Source organism: Aegilops tauschii, chromosome 4, assembly GCF_002575655.3.
Source record: "Aegilops tauschii subsp. strangulata cultivar AL8/78 chromosome 4, Aet v6.0, whole genome shotgun sequence".
NCBI lineage: Eukaryota > Viridiplantae > Streptophyta > Magnoliopsida > Poales > Poaceae > Aegilops > Aegilops tauschii.
Genome location: NC_053038.3, coordinates 24,657,081 through 24,676,449, shown reverse-complemented (window position 1 = coordinate 24,676,449; position 19,369 = coordinate 24,657,081). Strand labels below are relative to the sequence as shown.

Here is a 19,369-nt window from a genome sequence, read left to right as displayed (position 1 = left end):
CGAACAGGTGGGGGGGGCGAGACGGCACACACTGAGCGGAGCGAGGGGGAGGGCAGCGTGCTGGTGGGGACAGTGCGGAGGAAATGTAGGGAGGGGGGTGGGGGCGCGTGTGGGTCGCGTCCCCTCCCCGTCCGCGCCGGCTCTCGCGGCTGGCTCGCGTCGCGTCGCGTGCGTGCGTGACTCACCCTCACCACGCCCAGCAGCAACCGCGACTGGCGTTTGACTGGCCAGGGCGGAAGGAAACTGGTGGTGAATTCGTATGGTGGTGGGCCGTGGCAGCGGGTCGGATGGCCCGGCTTGAGGCGCGAGGCGGGGGGAGGGAAGAAGACCGGGACGGCGGCTTGGATGGGTAGGGCCGGGCTCAGGTTCATTTCGGCATCGAGATGCTGCGAGTGCGTCACCTCAACTCCACCGCGCGACCCGAACGGACCTCCGGTTTGGCCGGATTTTATCCCTTTGGTAGGGCGATGGGGTCGTGTCTGGGCGTGTCCTGGGATGCGGCGGCGTGCGCCCAGCGCGCGGCCGCAACCGTTTGCCCCGTTCTGTCTGCCAGGGCAAAAAAGCCCATATTTTCATATCAAAACTAGTTTGCACGTCTAAATATTAATTGTCTGAAAATAAAAATAGTTTTACAACCCAATCGAAATTGTCTCTAATAAAATAGTTTTACAACCAAATCGAAATTGTTTTGAATGAACATAAAATGAACCAATACATCTATTGGTTGCCAATGTGATCCCACACGTGTTCAACCAAGTCATTTTGAAGATCCAAGTGAGTGTACCAATCACGCAGCTCACGATGGAATTGGACAAACTGTTCAAATGTGGCCGGTTCTTGGTCCAGGGGCTCAACATTTTCACCTTGATAATCAAATCCTTGGTCGAAGATACTCTCATCATGCTCGTCCTCGACAATCATGTTGTGCATGATCACACAAGCAGTCATCACCTCCCAAAGCTTCGTTTCATCCCATGACAGTGCAGGGTTTCGAACGATACCCCACCGGGATTGAAGCACGCCAAAAGCACGTTCCACATCCTTTCTAGCACTCTCTTGCATTTGGGCAAATCTCTTTCTCTTCTCACCTTGGGGTTTCGAGATTGTCTTCACAAAAGTTGACCACTGAGGATATATACCATCAGCTAGATAATATCCCTTGTTGTACTGGTGGCCGTTGATCTCAAAGTTGACAGGTGGGGGTGGCCTTCTGCAAGCCTTGCGAAGACTGGAGAACGCTGCAGCACGTTGATATCATTGTGAGAACCTGTCATGCCGAAGAAAGAATGACATATCCAAAAATCCTGCGAAGCCACCGCTTCTAATATGACAATGCACGCTTTGACATGCCCCTTGTACTTGTACTGGCCCTACCAAGCAAATGGACAGTTCTTCCACTCCCAGTGCATACAATCTATGCTGCCAAGCATGCCTGGAAAGCCTCTAGCTGCGTTAGTCGCCAACAATCTCTCTGTATCAGCGGCAGTTGGCTGCCTCAAGTACTCTGGGCCAAACACCTCGATCACAGCCTGGCAGAACTTGTACATTGACATCAGACATGTTGTCTCACTCATACGCACATACTCATCCACCAGATCGCCTGGAATTCCATATGCAAGCATGCAGATGGCCGCGGTGCATTTCTGGTGAGAGGAGAATCCAAGCTTGCCAAGGGCATCCGTCTTGTACTCGAAGTATGGGTCATGAGCAACCACCCCCTCTCGGATGCGATTGAACACATGCCTTGCCATTCGAAAACGGCGATGGAATTTATCCGACTTGAAGAGCGGGGTGTTGGCAAAGTAATCGGCATAGAGCAGGGCGTGGCCTCTCTCCCTGTTGCGGTTCAGGTTGGGAGCACGGCCAGGGAGTGACCCCCTGTACCGAGGAAGCTGCCGTTAAATGTGGTCGTGAACGACCAGTGCAGCCATCACAAGATCTTCATCATCCGACGACGAATCATCCGATGAACAAATGAAGTGGTGGAAGAAAAACTCATCTCCACTGTCCATACCTTTGTGGGCAAAGTGTCGAACACCTTGCGGTCGTGGTGGCAAAGAGGCCGTGATGGTCACCACGACGCAGCAGGGGTGGTTGGCGGCCGGCTACTGGCCGCTCTGGAGCTCTTGTCGGAAGCTGCCGCGGCCGCCGTGGTACGTCGCCGGCGGTCGTATCCCCTCTGCCACCGGCTACGACGGCGACGGCCAAACCTCCTCCGATCGACGGCCAAAACTACGGCGAAAGCGCGAGCGTGTTGGCGGCCATGTCGAGACGTGGTTTGGTACGGACGGCTATGGCCTGTGCAGAGAGGAGGCAGCCGGAGAATAGCGGCGGCGGCGGCGAGGGGGGCGGGGAGAGGGGGTGGAGGCGTTGGAAGCGAAGGGACTGCTAGTGTACCCGACAGGCGGGCCACGGGAGGACAAGGGCGTGTTGCGAGCCCGTCCGCGCGATGTCCGTTTCACCCCAAACTCGGCGCAAGTTTGGGTCGGAAATGGGTCGAAAACGGACAGAATCCGGACATTTGTCCGTTTGGGGCCGCGTTATTCGTCCGTTCTACCCCAAACGGACACACCCGAACAAGATGGGGTCGCGCGGTGGAGTTGGCCTCAGGCAGTGGCAGCGGCTGCCCGCGCTGGCTGCCAGGGCCCGGTCTGGCAGGGTCAAAGATTCCAGGTCCAAGATGGATCCAAATATTTTTTTGTCAAAATCATAATTTCGTATTACTGCGAAGGATTATAACTTTATATGGCGTAGTTAAGCAATGATTACTGCCGAAGATCACAATCACACGAACTAATGGATCGACGCTTAGCCGTTTGACATCCTACACATCAAGATAAGTTCATCAATATGAGTACGATCTCCCCTTGTACCAATTACTAGCAATATACCCGTGCATTGCAATGGATCCAAAATAGAATAATACTTGTTCTTTTTTTTAACACTCTAGTTTTGATATACATATGTCACAAAAAATATATTATATTTCACTCAAAATATATTCCTCGGACTGTTTTGATGAGGTGAGGGAGGGATGTGGTTGGTTTCAAGATACTAAGGGGTTTTCTGCAAATTGGAGCAGAGAAGTGGCATATTGTTGCAAAAAGGCCACAACTTACCTCACAGTTGCTAGATGTAGATCTAATGGTCAGAAATGATGGATGGCAGACACACCTTCATCACCAACTGAGTCTTTTATAGGTGTAGAGATTTCCCCGGTAAAACACCAACTCTATGTTACCATGATTTTTCTTTCAAGTACCATATGCGATTAAACCTAGTCGCTGCTCTTTCTCTTCCCCCACACAAGGCGACAGGTTTCTATTGCGATTTTATAGCCCATGGTGCCGTTTGTTGCTGCCAGAGATTCTGGTGCGGTTTTTGCAACCACTCCTTCCTGGCAACAGTTTCTCCGCCCGTGAGATAGATGAGATTCTTCGCAAACTGGTTAAGAAGATGAAGTTGAAGATTTTGAAGACTACGATTAATTTTGTATTTCTTGTATGGGTCTTTCAGTGTATTGATATGTCCTTCACATTTGTTAGATATAATGAAATTCCGTAAATGTTTCTTCCAAAAAAAAGATGTTTACTTGGATTTCCATGAACCCTAATACTTTTTGCATCCTTAGTTTGTTGATTTCTGATGTCCTGCATGTGCACAGGGTTGTTGTAGCACTTTCTTGTGATAAGTAGAGTGTCGAACCCACAGGGAGCAAATAGGAAGACACTACCAACCCCGCAACTACGTTGTCTGCGGAGTTACATTCGCACCCAAATCGTAGTTTGGAATAGCCTATTCTATCGGTTGCTACCGAAACGATAATAAACGGGGGATTTAACTAGACTACAAATTAGGAGAGAAAATATACTAAACTAGAATACAGAGTAAAAAAAGGGTTGTACTTGTAGGATCGAATAGAGCAAAGGCTTTCGGTCTCACTAGTACTAGAGGAGCGTCTTAGTAGAATGCAAGTATTGCTACCAGTGAAGCGTCTTAGTGCGCCCTGTTGGAAAATATGCCCTAGAGGCAATAATAAAGTTGTTATTATTATATTTCCTTATTCATGATGAAGGTTTATTATTCATGCTAGAATTGTATTGACCGGAAACTTAAATACATGTGTGGACACATAAACAAATACCGTGTCCCTAGTGAGCCTCTACTAGACTAGCTCATTGATCAGAGATGGTTAAGGTTTCCCAACCATAGACATGAGTTGTCATTTGATAACGGGATCACATCATTAGGAGAAATATGTGATGGACAAGACCCAACCGTTAGCATAGCATATGATCGTTCAGTTTATTGCTACTGCTTTCTTAATGTCGAATACATGTTTCTTCGACCATGAGATCATGCAACTCCCGGACTCCAAAGGAATGCCTTGTGTGCCATCAAACGTCACAACATAACTGGGTGATGATAAAGGTGATATACAGGTATCTCCGAAGGTGTCTATTGAGTTGGCATGGATCGAGACTGGGATTTGTCACTCCGTATGACGGAGAGGCATCTCTGGGCCCTCTCGGTAATACAACATCACAAGAAGCTTGCAAGCAAAGTGACTAAGGAGTTAGTTGCGGGATGATGTATTATGGAACGAGTAAAGAGACTTGTCGGTAACGAGACTGAACTAGGTATGGAGATACCGACGATCGAATCTCGGGCAAGTAACATACCGACGGACAAAGGGAACTACGTATGTTGTCATAAAGGTCCGACCGATAAAGATCTTCGTAGAATATGTAGGAACCAATATGGGCATCCAAGTCCCGCTATTGGTTATTGATCGGAGAAGCTTCTCGGTCATGTCTACATCATTCTTGAACCCGTAGGGTCCGCACGCTTAACGTTTGTTGACGATATAGTATTATATGAGTTATGTATGTTGGTGACCAATGTTGTTTGGAGTCCCGGATAAGATCACGAACATGACGAGGAACTCCGAAATAGTCCGGAGGTGATGATTAATATATGGGATAATAGTATTTAGTCTCCGGTAGGGTTCCGGAATTCATCGGAAGGGGTTTCGGATGTTTCCCGGAATGTTCGGGTACGAGAACACTTTATTTGGGCCAAGGGGTAAAGCCCACGAGGCTTAAGGAAGATGCAAAAGGAGTTTTGCGGAGGCTGCGGGGCCAGACGCTAGCGTCTGGGGCCAAACGCCAAGGACCCTGGCGTCTAGTCCTGGAGTCCGAGAAGGACTCTTGCCTTGCGGGAAAAACCAACTTTGAGGAGGCTCTTTCTCCAAGAAAAGACCCCAGGGCTCAACATGCAAATAGAGGGGCGGGGCTAGCACCAAAGACACATCAAGATTCACTAAGCCGTGTTCCGGCAACCCCGCCCCCTCTAGTCTATCCTCCGCCATAGTTTCCGTTGTGCTTGGCGAAGCCCTGCAGAGATTGTTCTTCACCACCGTCGTCACCATGTCGTCGTGTTGCCGGAACTCATCTACTACTTCGCCCATCTTGCTGGATCAAGAAGGCGAGAACGTCATCGAGCTGAACGTGTGCTGAACGCGAAGGTGCCCTATGTTCGGTACATCAACCACGTTGATAAACACTTTCGCTTAGCGATCTTCAAGGGTAAGATGCTCTCCCCCTCTCGTAGCTATGCATCTCCATGGATAGATATTGCGTGTGCGTAGAAATTTTTTGTTTTCCATGCAACGTTCCCCAACAGTGGCATCATGAGCCAGGTCTATGTGTAGATGATATGCATGAGTAGAACACAAAGGAGTTGTGGGCGGTGATGTTCATACTGCTTACCACCAGCGTCTTATTTTGATTCCGCGGTATTGTGGGATTAAGCGGCCCGGACCAACCTCACATGTCCACGTACATGCGACTGGTTCCACTGACTGATGAACTTGTTTTGCATAAGGTGGTTGGCGGGTGTCTGTTTCTCTCACTTTCGTTGAATCAAATTTGACTACGGTCGGTCCTTGCAGAGGGTTAAAACAGCAAACTTGGTAATCACCATTGTGGTTTTGCGTAGGTAAGAACGGTTCTTGGTAGTTACCAATAGCAGACACGTAAAACTTGCAACAACAAAGTAGAGGACGTCTAACTTGTTTTTGCAGGGTATGTTGTGATGTGATATGGTCAAGACGTGATGTGATATACGTTGATGTATGAGATGATCATGTTTTGTAATATCGACAACCGGCAGGAGCCTTAGGGTTGTCTTTAAATTATTGTATGACATGCGTGTCAATCATTAAGCGTCATGTAATTGCTTTACTTTATCGCTATGCATTAGTAATAGTTGTAGAAGCAATAGTTGGCGAGACGACCCTGACGCAACGATGGAGATCAAGGTGTCGCATCGGTGACGATGGAGATCATCACATTGCTTTAGAGATGGAGATCAAAAGCACCAGATGATGATGGCCATATCATGTCACATATTTTGATTGCATGTGATGTTTATCCTTTATGCATCTTATTTTGCTTAGAATGACGGTAGCATTATAAGATGATCCCTTCACTTAATTTTAAGATAATTGTGTTCTCCCAGAGTATGCACCGTTGCTAAAGTTCGTCATTTCGAAGCATCTTGTGATGAACGGGTGTGATAGACTCTATGTTCACATACAATGGGTGTAAGCCAGTTTTGCACAAGCAGAATACTTGGGTTAAACTTGACGAGCCTAGCATGTACAGACATGGTCTCAAAACAGACCGAAAGGTCGAACATGAGTCATATAGTAGATATGATCAACATGAAGATGTTCACCATTGAAGACTACTCCATCTCACGTGATGATTGGACATGGTTTAGTTGATATGGATCATGTATCACTTAGACAACTTGAGGGACGTTGATTTAAGTGGAAGTTCATTAGTAATTTGATTAATTGAACTTAATTTATCATGAACTTAGTCTTGATAGTCTTTGCAAATCTATGTTGTAGATAAATGGCTCGTGCTACTGTTCCGTTGAATTTTAATGTGTTCCTAGAGAAAGCTAAGTTGAAAGTGTTGGGAAACGTAGCATGGAAAAAAAATACGCACACGCAATGATCTATCCATGGATATGCATAGCAATGAGGGGGAGAGTGTGTCTAGGTACCCTCGTAGACCGTAAGCGGAAGCGTTTAACAACGTGGTTGATGTAGTCGAACTTCTTCTAGCTTTGACCGATCAAGTACCGAACGTACGACACCTCCGAGTTCTGCACACGTTCAGCTCGGTGACGTCCCTCGCCTTCTTGATCCAGCAAGATGTCGAGGTAGTAGATGAGTTCCGTAAGCACGACGGCGTGGTGACGGTGATGGTGAAGTGATCTCCGTAGGGCTTCGCCTAAGCACTAAGAAAATATGACCGGGGGTGTAAACGGTGGAGGGGGCACCGCACACGGCTAGGCAATTGTCTTGGGTGTGCTAGGCGCCCCCCTCCTCATATATATTGGTGGGAGGGAGAGGGGAGAGGCCAAGGGGAGCCCCAAGTAGGTCTGAATCCTACTTGGGCTCCTGCCCTTGGCCGCGCCCCCTGCCATATTTGTCGGAGGGGGAAGGAAAGAGGGGAAGAGGGAAGAAAGGGGGAATCCTATTCGACTCTTTCCTTTCCCTTTCCCTCTTTCCTTCTCCTCCTAGTCCGGCCCATATGGGGGTGCACCAGCCCCTTGTGGCTGGTGCGTTTCCCCTCTTGGCCCATGATACGTCCATTTTGCATCATGCTTTTATATTGATATTTATTGCATTATGGGCTGTTATTACACATTATATCACAATACGTATGCCTATTCTCTCTTATTTTACAAGGTTTACATGAAGAGGGAGAATGCCGGCAACTGGAATTCTGGACTGGAAAAGGAGCAAATATTAGAGACCTATTCTAAACAACTCCAAAAGTCCTGAAACTTCACAGAGATCAGTTTTGGAATTAATAAAAAATATTGGGCAAAGAAAGAACCAGAGGGGGGCCACTAGCCAGCCACAAGGGTGGAGGGCGCGCCCTACCCCCTGGGCGTGCCCCCCGACCTTGTGGGCCCCCTGGCAGGCCTCCGGTGCCCATCTTTGGCTATATGGTGTCTTTCACCATAGAAAAAATCAGAGAGAAGCTTTCGGGATGAAGCGCCACTGCCACGAGGCGGAACCTGGGCGGAAGCAATCTAGGGCTCCGGGAGAGCTGTTCTGTCGGGGAAACATCCCTCCGGGAGGGGCAAATCATCGCCATCGTCATCACCATCGATCCTCTCATCGAGAGGGGGTCAATCTCCATCAACATCTTCACCAGCACCATCTCCTATCAAACCCTAGTTCATCTCTTGTATTCGATCTTGGTCCCAAAACCTCAGATTGGTACCTGTGGGTTGTTAGTAGTGTTGATTACTCCTTGTAGTTGATGCTAGTTGGTTTATCCGGTGGAAGATTATATTTTCAGATCCTTAATGATAATTAATACTCCTCTGGTCTTGAACATGAATATGCTTTGTGAGTAGTTACGTTTGTTCCTGAGGACAGGGGAGAAGTCTTGTTATAAGTAATCATGTGAATTTGGTATTCGTTCGATATTTTGGTGAGACGTATGTTGTCTTTCCTCTAGTGGTGTTATGTGAACGTCGACTACATGACACTTCACCATTGTTTGGGCCTAGGGGAAGGCCTTGGGAAGTAATAAGTAGATGATGGGTTGCTAGAGTGACATAAGCTTAAACCCTAGTTTATGCATTGCTTCGTAAGGGGCTGATTTGGATCCATATGTTTCATGCTATGGTTAGGTTTACCTTAATTCTTCTTTCGTAGTTGCGGATGCTTACGAGAGGGGTTAATCGTAAGTGGGAGGCTTGTCCAAGGAAGGACAACACCCAAGCACCGGTGCACCCACATATCAAATTATCAAAGTAACGAACGTGAATCATATGAGCATGATGAAAACTAGCTTGACAATAATTCCCACGTGTCCTCGGGAGCGCTTTGCTTTATATAAGAGTTCGTCCAGGCTTGTCCTTTGCTACAAAAAGGATTGGGCCACCTTGTTGCACTTTATTTACACTTGTTACTTGTTACCCGTTACGAATTATCTTATCACAAAACTATCCATTACCGATAATTTTAGTGCTTGCAGAGAATACCTTGCTGAAAACCACTTGTCATTTCCTTTTGCTCCTCGTTGGGTTCGACACTCTTACTTATCGAAAGGACTACGATAGATCCCCTATACTTGTGGGTCATCAAGACTCTTTTCTGGCGCCGTTGCCGGGGAGTGAAGCGCCTTTGGTAAGTGGAATTTGGTAAGGAAACATTTATATAGTGTGCTGAAATTACTGTCACTTGTTACTATGGAAAATAATCCTTTGAGGGGCTTGTTCGGGGTATCTTCTGTTGGGGAACGTAGCATGCAATTTCAAAATTTTCCTACGATCACACAAGATCTATCTAGGAGATGCATAGAAACAAGAGGGGGAGAGTGTGTCCACGTACCCTCGTAGACCGAAAGCGGAAGCGTTAGGTTAACGCAGTTGATGTAGTCGAACGTCTTCGCGATCCAACCGATCAAGTACCGAACGTACGGCACCTCCGAGTTTAGCACATGTTCGGCTCGATGACGTCCCTCGAACTCTTGATCCAGCAGAAGGTCGAGGGAGAGTTTCGTCAGCACAACGGCGTGGTGACGGTGATGGTGATGTGATCCGTGCAGGGCTTCGCCTAAGCACTACGACGCTATGACCGGAGGAGTAAACTGTGGAGGGGGCACCGCACACAGTTAAGAATAATTGATATGCTTTGGGGTGCCCCCTGCCCCCGTATATAAAGTAGGAGGGGAGGAGGCCAGCCACCAGGGGGGCGCCAAGGAGAGGAGAGTCCTACTAGGACTCCAGTCCTAGTAGGATTCGCCCCCCCTTTTTTCCTTCTTTCGGAGGGGGAAAAGGGGAAGGGAGAAGGAAGAGGAGAAGGAAAGGGGGGCGCGCCCCTCCCCTAGTCCAATTCAGACTCCCTATGGGAGGGGGGCACGACCACCCCTTGTGGGCTGCCTCCCCTCTCCCCTATGGCCCATGTAGGCCCAATACTTCCCCCGGGGGTTCCGGTAACCTCCCGGTACTTCGAAAATTACCCGAAACGATCCGGAACTATTCCGGTGTCCGAATATCATCGTCCAATATATTAATCTTTACCTCTCGATCATTTCAAGACTCCTCCTCATGTCCGTTATCTCATCCGGGACTCCGAACAATCTTCGGTCACCAAAAACACATAACTCATAATACAAATCGTCATCGAACATTAAGCGTGCGGACCCTACGGGTTCGAGAACTATGTAGACATGACCGAGACACATCTCCGGTCAATAACCAAAAGCGGAACCTGGATGCTCATATTGGTTCCTACATATTCTACGAAGATCTTTATCGGTCAAACCGCATTGACAACATACGTCATTCCCTTTGTCATCGGTATGTTACTTGCCCGAAATTCGATCGTCGGTATCTTCATACCTAGTTCAATCTCGTTACCAGCAAGTCTCTTTACTCGTTCTGTAATGCATCATCCCGGAACTAACTCATTAGTCACATTGCTTGCAAGGCTTATCATGATGTGCATTACCGAGAGGGCCCAGAGATACCTCTCCGATACTCAGAGTGACAAATCTTAATCTCGATCTATGCCAACCCAACAAACACCTTCGGAGACACCTGTAGAGCATATTTATAATCACCCAGTTACGTTGTGATGTTTGATAGCACACAAGGTGTTCCTCCAGTTATTCGAGAGTTGCATAATCTCATAGTCAAAGGAATATGTATAAGTCATGAAGAAAGCAATAGCAATAAAACTTAACGATCATTATGCTAAGCTAACGGATGGGTCTTGTCCATCACATTATTCTCCTAATGATGTGATCCCGTTCATCAAATAACAACACATGTCTATGGTTAGGAAACTTAACCATGTTTGATTAACGAGCTAGTCAGGTAGAGGCATACTAGGGACACTTTGTTTTGTTTATGTATTCACACATGTATCAAGTAACAATTCTAGCATGAATAATAAACATTTATCATGATATAAGGAAATATAAAATAGCAAATTTATTATTGCCTCTAGGGCATATTTCCTTTAGTCTCCCACTTGCACTAGAGTGAATAATATAGTTCACATCGCCGTGTGGTTTAACACCAATAGTTCACATCACCATGTGACTAACACCCAAAGGGTTTACTAGAGTCAATAATCTAGTTCACATCGCTATGTGATTAATACCCAAAGAGTACTAAGGTGTGATCATGTTTTGCTTGTGAGAGAAGTTTTAGTCAACGGGTTTGTCACATTCAAAGCCTTATGTATTTTTCCAATTTTCTATGTCTACAATGCTCTGCATGGAGCTACTCTAGCTAATTGCTCCCACTTTTAATATGTATCTAGATTGAGACTCAGGGTCATCCGGATCGGTGTAAAAGCTTGCATCGACGTAACTCTTTACGACGAACTCTTTATTACCTCCATAACCGAGAAATATTTCCTTAGTCCTCTTAGGTAACTAAGGATAAATTTGACCGTTGTGCAGTGATCCACTCCTGGATCACTATCGTACCCCCTTGCCAAACTCATGGCAAGGTATACAATAGGTCTGGTACACAGCATAGCATACTTTATAGAACCTATGGCTAAGGCATAGTGATGTTGGAGATATGCCCTAGAGGCAATCATGTGATGATGATATTTCCCTATGTATTCATGAGTCCTTTGTATTGTCCTTGAGCATCATCAATGATATGTATCAATAAGTATGTGACTTGTTTGTGGAACTATGTATTGTATGATGATTGTTCTAATGGTCCCTAGTTGATGAGGTTATGCGGACACATATCCTTGACTAGTATACGACTCGTTGATGACTATGTTTCACAAGTCATGCGCATGGAGATGCTAAACCGATAGTATGGACTTGGGGATGGAGATCACCGAGTCGGACAGACCCACTTTGAGACGCACCAAGATATAGTCATCTGTTAGTCTCAAGTACAATGTATATGCCATGTCCTAGACCTGAGGTCCTCGCATGTTCTCGGGATGAGGATCGACTCACTTAGGGTCTATCAAACGCTACTTCGTAACTGGGTAGTTATAAAGGTAGCTTTCGAGTGAGTCGTGAGACATGCTACGAGACATGGTTGACCAAGATGGGATTTGCCCCTCCCATTTGGAGAGATATTCTCTGGGCCCTCTCGAGTGATCAGATTCGGAAAGCATGGCCATGCGACTTGGGTTAAGTGTTAACCCAGTTCGGGAATCTGTATCACGGTTTCGAGAAGAGAGGTCGAGCTATCACAAGGGTGATAAGTACTCACCTTGAGCTCGACAATAAATATCGTGAGGCAAAAGGAATGTTACATATGACACATTGCCGAGGTTCGTCAAACGACTTTATGCACACATGGGAGTTGGCACGTTCTTCTAGGAGCCACTACCAACTATCGACTCTGGTCGTGTCCATGCGTACGTGAACCTATAGGGTCGCACACTTAAGGGGCTGCATCCCATTCGGATTGGATCCGAGTGGAAAATGGATGTGGACTCCTAGTGGGCGCAAGTGTTGAGCCTACCTCGGAGGTCTATATAAAGGGGAGTGGGTGCACCACTTAGGGTTGATCTTTCCTCACCCTGGTCAGTCGCCGCCACTCCCCACTCCCATGCTGCGCGACCGGACCTAGCAGTCTGCCGCTCGACGTTGCTCCCCGTACATGTGGATACCTTGGAGGCATCGCATCTGCGGTGCTTGGACGAACTGTTCGAAGGAACCGCGAGGTGCCGTTTGCAGGAGATCACCGTTCGTGGGTCTTCGCTGTTCACGGGAGATCGGCAACACGAGGAGGAGACGGCCTGAGGTATCGACTACACGCATCACCAACTCTACTTCCGCTGCGGTGACTGCGCGTCTAGTGGTAAACTCGATCTCGTAATCTATTTCCAGCAGCATGATCTTGGGTGCGCGGTAGAAAATTTTATTTGGCGCTAGCGTAGCGTACCGCGTGTTCCAACAGTGGTATCAGAGCCTCCGCTGTGTGGTGATAGATTCAATGATATGCATATGAGATATGTAGATCGGTTCAGGTGCGGGTCGATGAGATCGGCCGCGCACGTCAGTGTTGAAGGTTGGTTTCTTGATCTTGTTTCCGTGATTGTGACGCAGAGGTCGTGACACGAGTTACCCCTACCGGTCGGTTTCCGCCATCGGGGTAGACAGTGGAATGTAAATCCGGATGCAACACGCGAAGATCAATGAGATTGATCGAATTGGAACATAGATCAACACCGTGGGAATGTGATTTCCGCAGTGCTGAAATCTGTTGGAGCGGTCTCGGTAAAACGGCTGTAACTTTTGCATATGAACTTCGTTTTTGTTCCACGACCTGTCAAACTGAAGCTAACAAAAAGTTGGATTAGCGAAGAAATGTCAAAACAAGATTTTGGCGCTTCTGGCTAGGCCAAAATCCGCTTGGAAAATAGAGTTTCGGGAGGTTTTATCTTCGACGGTAGAACATCTGACTCGTTTTTGCAGGGAATGCTTGTGATTTGGTATAGCCCATGAATGTTGCTTGTGTATTAATTCTTCATGACCTGCGAGTCATGAGTGCGGGCAACCGGCAGGAGCCATATGGTTGTCCCATTATTGTATTAATGACCTGCGTGTCAACATAAGAAGCCATGTAATGTAATTTACTTTCAGTAGCTATTAGTTTGTAATTGCATAGTATCTTATGTAACACTTGGCGGTTGACACCATGGCGTGGAGATGGAGATCACCACAAGGAAAACCATGCATGGAGATGGAGATCGCCATGGGCAGACCGCGCACGTGGAGATGGAGATCACCATGCGCTGTGAAAAGGGGCTATACCATATCACACATATATAAACTGCCTATGAAAGTTTATCCCTTTTATGCACCCTTCTTTTGCATGGTAGATGTTTTAAGTAGGGTGATCCCTCAAAGAATGTCAAGTATAAATGCCTCCCCAATTGCTGCACCTTCACATGTCAAGTATATTTAGCGATGGGCCTATAAAATTAGGGTGCCACTAGATCTCCTTGAAGTGATGGGTATGTGTCGGACACTTACATGTGAAGCATTGGTTGACTTGTCGTGGCTATCAAAACAGTTTTGGGCCACGAGGCATAGGATTTGGCGTGGCATGAGATGTCCCCAACAACAAGAGTCGTATGGAGATACGATTAGCAAGAGTTGCTTACCGAGTGATCTAGTGATGTGAAAGCTCACTAGTTGACATGTTGATCTTGGATCTTGAATCACTAAGTATTCAACCGAGGGATGTTGATTTTAGTGGGAGTGATGATCTTATTAAAATATTTAATATGAATTACTCTTCATGAATACATGTCTTAGTGTTTTGCATATTTCTGTTGTAGATAAATGGCACCACCTGCTCAAGTTACCCCTTTTGCGTTGAAACCAATCCTGGAAAAAGATAAATTGAATGGAACAAACTTTACAACCTGGTATAGAAACCTGAGAATTGTTCTTAGGCATGAGAAAAAGGAACAAGTTCTAGAGAATCCGCTTCTAGAGGAACTTGCCGATAATGGCAATGCCACAACCAGAAATGCCTACCAGAAACTCGTTGATGAATCAAATGAGATCAGCTATCTCATGCTGGCTTCTATGGAGCCCGATCTGCAGCAGCAGTTCGAAAATATTGAGGCTTTTGATATGATCGAGAACCTCAAGAGCATGTTTTAAATGCAGGCTAGGACTTAAAGGTTCAACGTCTGGCGATCCTTGATGGATTGTAAGCTGAAAGAGGGTGATCCACCGAGCCCACATGTGATCAAGATGATCGGGTACATGCAAGCTCTGGATTGGTTGGGCTTCCCACTTGGGGACGAGTTGTCCACACATACAATTCTGGGCTCTCTTCCGGATAGCTATGGGCCATTCATCTCGAACTACCATGGGATGAAAAAAAAAGCTCACTGAATTGCATGGGATGCTCAAAGTGGCAGAGCAGGATATCAAGAAAGGTACGCATCGTCAAGTGTTGATGGTGCAGAACTCGGCTACGTTCAAGAAGAGCTGGTCCAAGAAAAAGGCTAAGGCAAAGGGCAAAGAGAAGGAGGCAACTCCAACTGCCGCTGCTGCGCCTAAGTCAGGGACGACCTCGGGGAGTATTTGCTTTCATTGCAAGGAACCCGGACACTGGAAAAGGAAGTGCAGCAAGTGGCTTGCCGAGAAGGGCAAGAAGACTGGAAGTATGACTTCTTCTTCAGGTACACTTGTTGTATATGTTATAGACATTCATCTTGCTGATGTTTCTAGTAGCTCTTGGGTATGTGATACCGGATCGGTTGTTCACATATGCAACTCGATGCAGGGGCTAAGCAGAACTAGGAATGTCACAAGAGGAGAAGTTGACATACGCGTCGGGAATAAAGCAAGAGTTGCTGCATTGGTCGTCGGCACTATGCAACTTAATTTACCTTCAGGATTTGTAATGGAACTTGATAATTGTTATTATGTTCCTGCTTTGAGTCGAAACATTATTTATGCCTCATGTTTGATGAGACAAGGTTATGAATTCAGTATTAAGGACAATGGATGTTCTATTTACTTGAATAATATGTTTCATGGCTTTGCACCCGTTATTTATCCTAGATCTTGAAGGTGAATCACTCTATAACATAAATGTCAAGAGGCATAAGCCTAATGAGATAAATCCGGCTTATATCTGGCATTGTTGACAAGGACACTATAAGGGCATTTCTATCCCTTAGTTGGTTTTGGTGATTGATGACAATGCTTTTGCGGACTAATCATGTGCATCGAATATTTCAGATATATTGACTAGGCACAAGATGTTTTGGTTCCCCTCGAAGGCTATGGAAGACGGCGTTTCTCTTCGGTTCTTTTCGGTGGTATTGAGTCGTAGGGAAGCCGTACTATTAAGAGGGGGTCCGCGTTGGAAAGGTTGGGTGGATTCATCACGTACACATCTCCCTTTGCACCTCCTTTCCTCTAGCCTTTGGACCATCCTATGTTTTCCTTGTCTATGCAATATTGCTCTTGCTTGCCGAACTAAGGCATGCGGTAGTACTGCTCCATAGAGCGGTAGTACCGCAGGATCTTGCGGCAGTACCGCCCGCTGGTGCAGTAGTACCGCAAGGGCCCACGGTAGTACCGCTTCTAGTAAGCGGTAGTACCGTGGTCCCTGACTTAGTTCCGCAAGTACGCGGCAGTAAGGGGCGGATGTAATTTTTTACATCCGCGCCCCGCGCGGTAGTACCGCAGCTGGCTTACGGTACTACCGGTCGGGTTTTTGCATCGACTCCAACTCTGCGGAAGTAGCCACGGATGTAATTTTTTATATCCGTGCCTTCCCATCCCTGGACAGTCCCTGCCTTGCGGTAGTACCGCAAGGGGGAGCGGTAGTACCGCGCCAGTAGTACTACCGCCCTCTGCCTTAGTGCACCTTTGGCTGTTCTGGTCTCTGTTGTGTGGGCGGTAGTACCGCGGGGCCCTGCGGTAGTACCGCGTGCCCCTGCGGTAGTACCGCGCCTCAGTTGCGGTAGTACCGCGCGCCCCTGCGGTAGTACCGCGCCTCAGGTGCGGTAGTACCGCGCTGCGCAGGCTGAGTTGGTGGATAACGGTTGGATTTGTCCTTCCACTATATAAGGGGTGTCTTCCTCCTCTAGTTGACCACCTCTTCCACCTCCATGCTCCATTATTGCTCCAAGCTCCATTTTCGCCCGATCTCCTTCCCTAGCCAATCAAACTTGTTGATTCTCTAGGGATTGGTTGAGAAGGCCCCGATCTACACTTCCACCAAGAGAAATTTGAATCCCCCCACTAATCCCTTGTGGATCTTGTTACTCTTGGGTGTTTGAGTACCCTAGACGGTTGAGGTCACCGCGGAGCCATAGTCCATTGTGGTGAAGCTTTGTGGTATCGTTGGGAGCCTCCAATTAAGTTATGGAGATTGTCCCAACCTTGTTTGTAAAGGTTCGGTCGCCGCCTCCAAGGGCACCAATAGTGGAATCACGACATCTCGCATTGTGTGAGGGCGTGAGGAGTATACGGTGACCCTAGTGGCTTCTTGGGGAGCATTGTGCCTCCACACCACTCCAACGGAGACGTACTTCCTCTCAAGGGAAGGAACTTCGGTAACACATCCTCGTCTTCACCGGCTCCACTCTTGGTTATCTCGTGCCTTTACTTGTGCAAGCTTATTTGTGTTGTATCTCTTGCTTGCGTGTGTGCTTATTGTTATTGCATCATATAGGTTGCCCACCTAGTTGCATATCTAGACAACCTACTTTGATGCAAAGTTTAAATTGGTAAAGAAAAGCTAAAAATTGTTAGTTGCCTATTCACCCCCCCTCTAGTCAACTATATCGATCCTTTCAATTGGTATCAGAGCCTCGTCTCTTTATTAAGGACTTTACCGTCCGAAGAGTATGGTTGACGTCGTAGACGGTGTGGAGGAGCACTCCGGTGTGAATCCGGTCTCGTCTACGGGAGATGGGGGAACCGCGGTCTCTCGTGAGGAATTCAATGTGGCGTTGGACACATTGAAAACCTCCATGCCGACCGAGGTCGAAAGCATGTTTAATAAATTCTTAGAAGGGCTTAAACTTTCCACCGCACCATTGAAAGTGGGTGATCCCACTAACAAGATGACGGATGCTACCTCCGACAAGGGGGAAGCTACTAGCGAGAAAGCTCCTTCTTCTAGTGGTAAAAATGGTACCGACATCTTTGCCCATGTGGAACCTCCACCTGTCTATGGTGGACCGCTTCCTTCCACTCATTTGAGTCATGCCGGCCCTGCCCCTAAGATTGAGAAGAATGTAGAATTTGATTCTTGGGTCTATCATTTTAAGCGTCATTTAAATCATGTGAACACTAACCTTTGGAGAATCATTGAAGAAGGTTTCTATCCGCATGACCAAAGCAACTTCACTCCTAGAGAAGTCGTGGACCATCAATTCAATGAGAATGCTCTCTTCATCATGCAAGAAGCAATCCCACCCGAAGATCTTCCTCATCTCCGGCCTTACACCATTGCCAAAGATGCTTAGCAACAAGTGATTTCCCTCTATCGGGGAAGCGCAAGCATTCAACGCTCCAACTATGAAGTGGTGCAAGATGAAGCCGATGAGTTTGCAATGAAAGAAGATGAATAACCTCGTGAGCTTTATCGGAGAGTAACCAAACTCGCGGTCTCTCTTCGAGATCATGGAAGTAAGGACACAGATGACAATTGGATCAAGCGCAAATTCCTCAAGGCAATGATGCCCTACCACAAAGCCATGTCCTCCGTCATTCGTCAAAGGCCGGACTTCCACACCTTGTCCTCCAGTGAAGTGTTGGATGAGTTCGTTGCTATGAGCATCTTGGACAAGACCGCCGACAATGCGGTTCTTCGCTCTCAAAGAGTAAAGAAGCCCAACCTTGCTCTAAAGGCCAAGGTTAGTATGGAGGAAGAGGATGAAGAGGAAGAAGAGGAGAGCAACCTCGAAGATACGAAGTATGCCTATCATGAACACATGGCTCTTGCTTCAAGGCAATTTTGGAGCAAGAAGAACTCAAGGCCAAACTTCAACAAGAACAATTCAAGTGGCGCAAAGGGCAAGCAACAAGTGAGGACTTGCTTCAATTGTGGCAATGTGAGCCACTTTGTTGCGGAGTGCCCTTACGAGAAGAGGGAAGACAATGGTGGCAAGCTCATCCGAAAGGACAAGGCCAAGTCGTTCCCCAACTAGAGCAACTTCACCAAGAAGACTCATCCCAAGGCATTGGTGGTACAAGAAGAGTACAATGAGGATGATGACGATAATGAAGATGGTGAGTCGGTTTCCATGGCCTCCGTTGCCATTGCGATGACTCCACGGATGTCTCTCTTCGACTCACCCAATGAGAACATCACCACCAAGTGCCTCATGGCTAAAGCCACCAACAAGGTAACCCCCAACATCAAAACTACCATCATTAATCATCCTTCTTCGACGGATAGCTTTGATGAACATGAGGGGACAAATGTGGAGGAGAATGAGTTTGAGACCTTTATGGGTAAACTCAAGGGTAAATCCAAGAAGCACTTCGTTGCTCTCTTGGAACAACTTGGTGAAGCCAATGACATGATCGAGGCTCACGAAGATACCATCTCTAAGATGGAGGGGCATAGTCGTGACTATGCCGATGAGATTTCGGATCTTTCCAATGCTCTTGACGAAGAGCGTGGTCTTCGTTTGGCTCTTGAGGAGTCACACAATGATGATCATGCTAAGTTAAAGAAAGATCTTGATCATGCTCTTGTTGTGTCTCGTGTGCTAAACTCTGAGAAGGCAAAGCTTGGGGTTGATCTTGCTAGACTCAAAGAGGAGTTTGACATTCTCGACAAGGCT

At 47.1% G+C, this 19,369-nt stretch overlaps 1 protein-coding gene across 1 annotated transcript; it reads right to left on the bottom strand.

Annotated features, from left to right (window-relative positions):
• Positions 1–717: 717 nt before the first annotated feature.
• Positions 718–1,751, bottom strand: LOC141021623 (uncharacterized). The gene is made up of 2 exons (XM_073497465.1): positions 1,412–1,751; positions 718–1,238 (listed from the first exon to the last, which is right to left on the bottom strand). Exons 1-2 carry the CDS (start codon positions 1,749–1,751, stop codon positions 718–720), a joined length of 861 nt encoding a protein of 286 aa, XP_073353566.1.
• Between the last annotated feature and the right edge of the window lie 17,618 nt (positions 1,752–19,369).

Coding starts and splice junctions, on each gene's coding strand:
- LOC141021623 (XM_073497465.1), bottom strand. CDS start 1,751: ATGGCAAGGCATGTGTTCAATCGCATCCGAGAGGGGGTGGTTGCTCAT. Junction 1,239..1,411: donor CATGCTTGGCAGCATAGATT/GTATGCACTGGG, acceptor AACGTGCTGCAG/CGTTCTCCAGTCTTCGCAAG.